This window comes from Sinocyclocheilus grahami, unplaced genomic scaffold, assembly GCF_001515645.1.
Source record: "Sinocyclocheilus grahami isolate Dianchi unplaced genomic scaffold, SAMN03320097.WGS_v1.1 scaffold461.1, whole genome shotgun sequence".
Taxonomy (NCBI): domain Eukaryota; kingdom Metazoa; phylum Chordata; class Actinopteri; order Cypriniformes; family Cyprinidae; genus Sinocyclocheilus; species Sinocyclocheilus grahami.
Genome location: NW_015505640.1, coordinates 558,221 through 567,713, shown reverse-complemented (window position 1 = coordinate 567,713; position 9,493 = coordinate 558,221). Strand labels below are relative to the sequence as shown.

Sequence of the window (9,493 nt, the reverse complement as noted above, 5' to 3'; positions counted from 1 at the left end):
TTTTTTTTGTGACAAAAATGTCCTTAAAATTTAGTGCCATATTCATTCATTTTAGTCAGTTTTACTCTGTAAAACTATTCAACCAAATATTCAAAAATGTTTTAATGTATCAACATTTAACAAAAACAACATTTAAAGACTGTCCTTGTTGTAAATAGTACATTAGAGTATTGTTATACATTATTGTGAAATCTTTATGTTTTGGTTATTCGGTGTCTGTGTCTTAGTGCATTGTAATAAAAACGCATTAAAAACTTGACCTTCATTTTGACTTTATTCGGGTTATTTGAAACAACCATTCTAAATCTTTCATTTAAAAAAAGAGTTACCACATTGTTGTGGTAGTATTTTTTTCTCATCATATTTTTTTATCAAAAGAACATTTTAGATAAAAGTCTATAATAGTCATCAGGATATGGATTGTATTTGTTAAAGTTAACAAAAACAGAAAACCTTTACTAATATGCAAGTAATTTTGATGAAATTAACATAATAGACTAAATTAAAGAGAGTTAGAAATGAGAATAAAACAAGCAGACATTAATTATTATTTAAAAAAATAGTGATGCTATTATTATATTTAATCAGTACAAGTGAAATTTCATGTTTGAGTCCAAGTGAAATTCTTGCAAAACTGAGGTACTAGTAAATACCTGTGCTAGTGTGAGGCGAAGGCTAATGGTTTTTCCCTGACTCAGCACATTATGAAGCTTCCTGCTGTGAAGAATATCATCAAGGTAGGCCCATAAACCCCCCACCACCTCCGAGGGTACGTCCACTTTCTTATTGTAAAAACAAGTGAGGGCATGACTTGTCCAGTCAAACAGAGCCTTTGTTAGGGAAAGAGGCATCAATGTTTGAAAAACATACATTTAAAAATATTACAATAAATTTGCTACATACTGTATATCAAGTTTAAAAGTAAACATTTATACTCTCAAAAATATGCAGACTGAGTCTATATTTCAATCAGATACATTCGCTGCTCTTTATTAGGAAGAAAGCACTGTGTTGATATCCATGCAAATCGAGCAAGTTTCTGTTTTTCTGGCCAGGGTGTGCGAGGGCTTTTCAGATAGGTCTAGGGTGGAGAGTAAATGGCAGCCATATCTAAATATCTTTATGTCTAAAGGAACAAAAACAGAGATTATCATTCGGTTTACACATTTTTAGACCAATTAAATGTTAATAAAAGGTTGAAATTAGAGGTGGACAGACAATCAGTTTGACCAATATATGGAATGGGAGGAGTTGGTGTGTGGCATTGGTGTATGTCATTTGACATTTAAACCCTCATGGTTGTGTGTGTGGAGAGGGTAACAGGTGGCGGGAATACATCTAGATCTATTGAACCATGAATCCATATGTTTATTTGTAAGCTGCATTCGTTCATTAAATGAACAAAGCAAGAAACTGATAGTGGCATGGACAATGACTTTATTTCCAACTTATGAGTAAAGAACGTCTTACCACCTGTTCCTGGGTGGTTAGGAAGCTACCACACACACCATGCAACTTGTATGTCATCCAATAAATGGCACTATTTGGTAGTATGGAGAAAAGTACCCAACAACAGTATTTACACGTAACTTATTTTATATATAGTTTGAATAAATTACTAAACTTTTGAAATAACAGCCATGAGGTTCTTTAGGTGAGAAATCTGTAGTTTTGAATATGAAAATACATTATCGTCCATCTCGACCACAAAACTATCAAGCATTTTGTTATACTGTAATGCTATAAACAACAATAGCATAATACAAATTATTTAGTGCTATTAATAGTATTTTCTTCTTATTAATATTGTTATTACATGGCTAACTATTATGCAAACAAGTCGGAATAGAGAGAACACTAGTCTTTCATAAACACATCCATTTTCCACGTCAAGTCACATAAAATCATGCTAAAGTAACCTCTCTCATTGTAAATTATTTTAAGCACACTAGCAGATGTCTGACAGCCCCTGGCGAATCACATCGAAACAATCTCAGAAAGTGTGCTAACGTTTAATTTTAATGAATAAAACGGACCGTAATATAATAAATGTTATAGTAGGCCATTTTCTGATAAAATGAGAAACTTTCAGAATACTTACAATCTCATCACACAAGTGTTGTCGCTACGGAGTCTGCAAAGACCTCTAACCGCAGACAGTAATAATCGAGGATGGAATAAGCATATAAAACTGGTTTTGTACAAACAAAACAAAACAAATAAAAAAAATTAGATTTGGATTGCGTCAGGAGCTATTATCAGTAATGTTTAGAACGGCGTCTTGCTAACATGTAGGTATAAATTACCTTGTGACCAAAGTAACCATGACATTACAGCAAGTTACGCATGGTAATGAAATCATGTCTAAAAGCCGAAATGTCGAATACCCTTAATAGGGACTGAAGGATGAACAGATATCAAGTAAATCGATGTAACACTTGCTTAACAAGTGGTAGGTTGATTAAACTTTTTGACTTATCCTGTCTGAGAGAGGTTTCGTTAGAGATCATAGAATTGAAGAAGTAGATTTCGCATTAGCTGCATTAGTTTGCAGGTCCGCCATATTGGAAAGGTCAATATCAACCCGTAAGATGTGCAACAGGCAGCATTTTTACAACGCTGACCATTTCTGCGTATTGTAATAGATATAAATGTCAACATAAAACTGAGTATTAGGTAAACGCTATCTGTAAATAATACAGATAATCATAAAAACTTCAGTTTTAAAGCAAATGAATCTAGCAACCTGTAAACATTCACACTATGTTTGTTACAAAATCATAATAAATAGAATCATTAAGCTACTTCTTTCAGAATATATAAACAATGTATTAAACATTAAACCTGGTTAATTATTTACTTCAAACCGTGTTGACCTTTCCAAGATGGCGGCGCTATTGACCAAACCAATGCGACACCTCCATGTTAACATCTATGACAGAGATCGTCCATTGCTGTAGTAGCACTTCGCTTCCTCGAACGCCAAGGATATCACCGGGGTCACCAGTTTATTTTAAAACACTCCAAATGCCACTTTTTGGGACAATAATTGACTTTGTGTTGAGTAAAGACCGACAGATGTCGTGCAGCAGGTTTTTGTGACAGGGCGCTGCCGGTGAACGCTCTGGGCGTGTGTGAAGATAACGCAACCAAGGGCTGGATGTGTAAACTGTCAGGAACAGATAATGCTCAGTAACCGTCGACCCTGGGCTGCAACAAGTCAGTCTTTTTAACAGAGCCCAGTGTCATGCAGTCAAGAGTGTGTCCAGATACTCCACTGCTTACAGCACCGCTCGATACATTGGTCATCTGACTTTATACAGTAAGTTTCGGCAGATAATGATTAGGTAGACGTAAACTTTGTTTTGGTCGTCTTCTCCAAATGAATGGGACAATGTTGCGAATGACACGATTTACTGTACGGAAACTGCAACAATGTAACATCGCCTGCTGTCGGTCAGATACATTGTATCATTTGCCTAATCGGACCTCAAGAACACAGTGGAAAAGGCAAGTGTGCAAGAACGGATCGTTCGATGTCCTTGTGTCACCCGTCTGTAAGGGAAGGAACATGTCCTGGCTCTCTTGTCTCAGAACCAGAGGGTTGTTTCTACCCAAGAGAATGTGGACACACTCCAGACACACGGTTGCTCTCTATAGCACATCTACGGCCTCCAAACAAACCGCAAAGTCTGTGGTAAATCAGGAGAGTAAAGTTAAAACCTCGGAAACCCCGTTACGCGTTCCCTCGGAAGATGTCAAGTTGCTGCAGCTGGCGTACCCTCAGCGATGGAGACTGACGGGCAAGTCAAACTGTGCTCGTGTTCGGTATTTACTTAGTATTATTGAAGGCACTTGATTGGTTTTGACTGTTTTCCGAGATTAATCCAAATGTAGAGTTTAACATCCCTTAAAAAATGCACAACGATACCTTTACAAATATATAGCCTATATCGAATATCATATATATCAGATGGTAGCACTTTATAGCAAAATATATATGCTGCAATGTAACTGTTAACTTAATATTAGTCACAAGTGTCAAAATATTAGTTATTAGAGCTACTCTGTAAATGTGTAATATTTATAAAATAAATATCAAAAAGAAAATTTGTAAATGAAATATCCACTTCTGCAAATTTACCTTTTGTAAATGGATAATATTTTGCAAATGGCCTTCTGAATGTCCTCACAGCTGCCGTGGGGTTTTTGGTGATCTCCAGCTCTGTCACTATGTCTGCACCATTTTTTCTGGGAAAAGTGATCGACACAATCTACACTAGCCCCCCAGAGGACTTCACCTCCTCCCTTACTTCCCTCTGTATCATGCTAACAGGGGTCTTCCTCTGCGGGGGCGCTGCAAATGCTGCTCGTGTTTACCTCATGCAAATCTCAGGTGAAATCTCAATGCACATGAAACAATAAAAGATTTGTAGTGCAGTAGGGACTTGTTTTGGGGAAACATTTTTGGCTTATTCAAAAAAAAAATTTTTTGAACGACCATTCAAAAGTTTGGGGTCAATAAGATTTTTATTTTATTATTATTTAAAAATATTAATATGTTTAATCAGCAAGGCCACATTAAGTTACAAAAGATTTCAATTTCAAATAAATGCTGTTCTTTCCTCAGAATCCTGAAAAAAATGTATCTGTTTCCACAAAAATATTAAGCAACACAACTCTTTTCAGCACTGGTAATAATAAGAAATGTTTCTTGAAATTAGCATATTAGAATGATTTCTGAAGGATCATGTGACACTTTTGATTGAAAATTAAACTTTGCCATCACAGGAATAAATTACATTTGAAATAACACAGGAATTCATTTAAATGGAAAAATGGAAAATAGTTATTTTGAATTGTAATAATATTTCAAAATATTACTGTTTTACTGTATTTATTAATCAAATAAATGAAGTTTGGTGAGCATAAGAATCTTTCCAAAAATTCCAAAAAGTTTTTATCAACCCCAAGCTTTTGAATAGTACCATATGTATGTCCTGATTGAATTTATTTGTTTTGTAAAGCTTGGGCCTAGTTTATTCTCATTAAATCCATAAATTAGAATAATTTCATCTGATTCTTTGTGTTGACCAGCATGCATTTCTGTGCTTGCTGTCTAAAAAGCCTTTCTCGACTTTCACAGGGCAACAGATTGTGCGAAAGTTACGTGAATCCCTTTTCTCCTCGATTCTGATGCAGGAGGTGGGATTCTTTGATAAGACCCGAACTGGTGAGCTCATTAACCGTCTTTCGGCAGACACGACCATCGTCGGGCGCTGCCTCACTGACAACCTGTCTGATGGCCTGCGTTCCCTTGCCCAGGCAGGGGCCGGAGTTGGCATGATGGTAAGATGCTTGTGATAGTTTGACATTTCAGAAGCTTATTCCCTTTACGAATATCACATTTTAACCACATTTTCTAAAGAATATTCTGAAGGAAATGAGAAAGGTGCACATGCCACAATTTTGCTTACATAAAAAACCCTGACTCTTATTACTTCCTGATGTGTTTCTAAAAACAGAAGATACAGTAATGCAGTGATTCTTATGTCGATGCACTTTGATTTCTTTTAATGTTTCCTCATGGAACTTTACAGTATATGTCTCATGTTTGAACTTTAGAATGCATCTACATGAATCACTCACTAATTAAATTCTTGGAATTTCCCTTTCTCTTTCTCAGTTATATGTGTCACCTAGTCTGGCAGCTTTTGTGCTGATGGTTGTTCCTCCTATTGCCTGCCTGGCTGTAATTTTTGGTAAATTTTTACGATCCATATCAAGGCGCACACAGGATGCGTTGGCAGAGGCCACACAGGTAAGAGGTCATGTTTACTTTTAATGGGACTTTATTGCACGTTTTATTGATGTATTGATGTATGTATGGAAGTAAGCCTTGGACAGTTATCATTTGATTGCTGAATTCATTGCTCTATTGTAAGCATAAACAAGTGCCTAGTAGCCAAAGGATCATTTTACTCTATAGCTGCTCTGCATCTCCTAGTTGGCTGAAGAGAGGATCAGCAACATACGGACAGTCCGGGCTTTTGGAAAAGAGCTGACGGAGGTGCAGAAGTACTCGGAAAAGGTTGACCATATTTTTGAACTGGCTAAGAAAGAGGCTGTGCTTTCTGCTGGATTCTATGGAGTGGTGAGATACTTAATTGTTGTACAAATATTTAAGTTGTGTGAATGATTATAGGTAATGATTATCATAATCAGTAAGCCAGTTTAAGATCCTTGTCTAGTACAGTACCTCTCCAGTTATGCTCTGATGTTTTCATTTCTTTCACAGACAGGACTGAGTGGAAATGTCATCATCCTGAGTGTGTTGTATAAAGGAGGTCTGCTGATGGCCAGTGAGGCCATGACCATTGGGCAACTCTCCTCTTTCTTAATGTATGCCTTCTGGGTGGGCATCAGCATCGCAGGTGAGAATGTTAGCTCGGAGAAACTGAATATACACTACTGTTTAAAAGTTTGGGGTCAGTTTGATTTTTTTTTTTTAAAGAAATTAATATTTTTATTCAGCAAGAACACATTAAATTGATCAAAAATTACAGTAAACATGTATACTGTTAAACAAAGATTTATTTTTCAAAATAAATGCTGTTTTTTAAACTTTCTATTTATCACAGAATCCTGAAAAAATATTTAGCAGTTTCCACAAAAATATTAAGCAGCACAATGTTGTCAATGTTAGGGATGTCATACTGGTATATAAACTTGCAACAAAACCTGTATTACTGGTAACAAAAACACTATGCAACACAATGGGGACCAGCAACTGAAGGTGAACTATCCCTTTAACAAAAACAAAGGTGAGGCATGGCATACACCACATGCTTTATTATATAATGACTTACAAAAAAATGTTAAATTAGCAAACACAGTAGAACTAAATAAATAAAAAACAAATAAAAAAGCCTCCCACAATGTAGCATAACATCAGTGGCCTGTCGCATGAAGCTAGCTGAATAAACTCTTAAGTTTCAGAGTAGGTTTCGAGTTGACAAAACCAAACAAATCCAAACTGGTTCCAGTACCTGTACTGTAACTAAATCAAATTACACTTCAAATACATTTTTTCCAAAGATGGTTTCCGTCATTTTAGGTAGTTCTTATCATGGCTCCAAATTACGTTATTTTCTCAAGATGACAGCGGCCATACTGAGAATGTTTTGGCTTTACTTTTCTATAGTGGAAGGAATTGGAGATACATCGTCTATCTTTTTTTACAGTCTATGGTCCCAAGGCATGCTTTATAATTTTTGTAGTCAGTGTGCAACATGAGAGTAGACAAAGAATAGGTTTCTTTCAACACAGTTCTGGGATTTGGGGGTTGAGCATCTCAACACTGGGCCTTATTCATAGGTAGAAACCAGTTGCTGTATTAGCTGTAATTATTGCCCTGTGTAGAAGTTTTTAAAGTACAACTTGTCATTTTTCTGTGAATTAATTTTAAGGTTTCAGCTCATTCTACTCAGAGTTGATGAAGGGGCTTGGTGCTGGTACTCGTCTATGGGAACTCATGGACAGAAAGCCTGAATTTCCTCTCAATGGTAAAAATAATTTCCTAAAATAACGCCTAAAATGCACATTAGTTCCTATGAAAAAACGGTTTAACTTTTCATATGTGAACAGCAGTGCTGTAATTATTTTTTTGTTCCTTTTTTTCTTCTTTAGAGGGGCTTGTGTTAAAACCAGAGCAGTTAAAAGGAGAACTGGACTTTTGTAATGTGTGTTTTGCTTACCCAACGAGGAAGGATTCACCCATCCTCCAAGATCTAAATCTGTCTGTGCCAGCGGGGTCAGTAATGGCAGTAGTGGGAACCAGTGGTTCAGGCAAATCCACACTGGTGTCACTGTTGCTCCGGCTCTATGATCCTGATTCAGGTGAGTACTGAAAGTAAGAATCTAATGGAAAATGTTGATAGGTAAGATATAACAGCAGTGAAAATGTATAGATAAATGTGTAGTTTTGATTCAAATGCAGGTGTGGTCACTGTTGATGGCTGGGATATACGAGACTTGAATCCTTACTGGCTGAGGAGTCACATCGGTACTGTAAGCCAGGTAAGAAACGCCACCAGCAAAAAGAAAATCAGACAATCTCCTGCATCCATTTTACTTATTTCTGTGTGTGAATTTGTTTGTTGTAGGAGCCAGTTCTTTTCTCCTGCTCTATTGCTGAGAACATCGCTTATGGGGCGGCTGACCCAAGTCGGGTCACAGTAGAGGACATCTACAGGGCAGCGCAGATAGCCAATGCTCATGACTTCATCCAGGAATTCCCTAAGGGCTATGATACAGTGGTAGGAGAGAAGGGGGTATTGCTGTCAGGTATGAATAAACCTCTGATACTTCAGTAAAATTCATGTCTGTAACAGGACAAATTTGTCTGTTTGTAATTCACCCGACAAGTTATGCATAACTACATTGATTTGTGGAACAGGTGGACAAAAACAAAGAGTCGCTATAGCACGAGCCCTGCTGAAGGTAATCTGTCATCTATAGTATTTTACTGAATTTTAAATATTTGTTGTTTACCAAAGAAACACTGAATATCTTCTCATGCTTTTCACAGAATCCAAAGATACTGTTATTGGATGAAGCCACAAGGTGAAATGTTGTTTGAATACTTCAACGTCTAAATTAACTTAAAATGTACTTAAAAATAAATAGCAGTAGCATACCAGTTAAAAAATTAACATTTGTAAACTGTAGAGATCTTCTGAAATAACTTTCTAAATTCCTAAATGGGTAATTCCCTACTGTCTCTCACTTTTTATATAGTATTAGCAAATACATTTTAATGAAAGCAAAATACATAGAAATAAAAGCTAGATTTTAAGTCTTTATTCTTATATGTATATCATCTTTGAAAATGATCACAACTTTTAAAAATAGTTTTACTAAAATCTCATATATTTCACTATATATTTATATTTAACATATATTTAGTCTTTTTCCATTTCTAAAATAATTAACGACTCCAAAAAAAAAATGTCTTCATGACATGTTTCATTAATAGTACAGTACTATACGATCTTTACATGTCAACCTTGTTGCCATGATTTTGTACATAAGAACTTATTAAAAATTACCTTTAGCACAAGGCTTGTAATCAAACTTGTCGAATGCTCAAACTTGTCTGACTCTCAACCTGTTCATTAATTAATAATTTTTTCCTTTCTCTTACCCTCAGAAACGGAGTCTCCAGCTCTGATTAAGTTGAAGCAGGGAAATTGTAGCTCAGATTGTTTTGTATGCTGAAGCAGTAAGCTGCTTACCCTCAGTGACAGTGACTGCCTACAGCCTTCACTGACTCACTCAGCTCAACATAAGCTCAAGGGCCAACTATGGCAGGATATCTGCTTGCACAGAAACGGGCCTCTCTTGAGTAAAGTATGCAGAGCAGCCACACACCTCCCTGCACTGGAGAGAGAGAAAAAAGAATCACAATCAGCAATTTTTTGTCTTGTTTTCC

At 36.2% G+C, this 9,493-nt stretch overlaps 1 protein-coding gene across 1 annotated transcript; it reads left to right on the top strand.

The window, feature by feature from the left end:
* The first annotated feature begins 2,912 nt into the window (after positions 1-2,912).
* LOC107552914 (ATP-binding cassette sub-family B member 10, mitochondrial-like) lies at positions 2,913-9,236 on the top strand. The gene is made up of 13 exons (XM_016234948.1): positions 2,913-3,803; positions 4,196-4,396; positions 5,147-5,349; positions 5,687-5,821; positions 6,008-6,154; positions 6,299-6,434; positions 7,470-7,565; positions 7,690-7,899; positions 8,000-8,079; positions 8,166-8,346; positions 8,459-8,502; positions 8,591-8,625; positions 9,212-9,236. Exons 1-13 carry the CDS (start codon positions 3,383-3,385, stop codon positions 9,234-9,236), a joined length of 1,914 nt encoding a protein of 637 aa, XP_016090434.1. The 5' UTR covers positions 2,913-3,382.
* Positions 9,237-9,493: the final 257 nt, after the last annotated feature.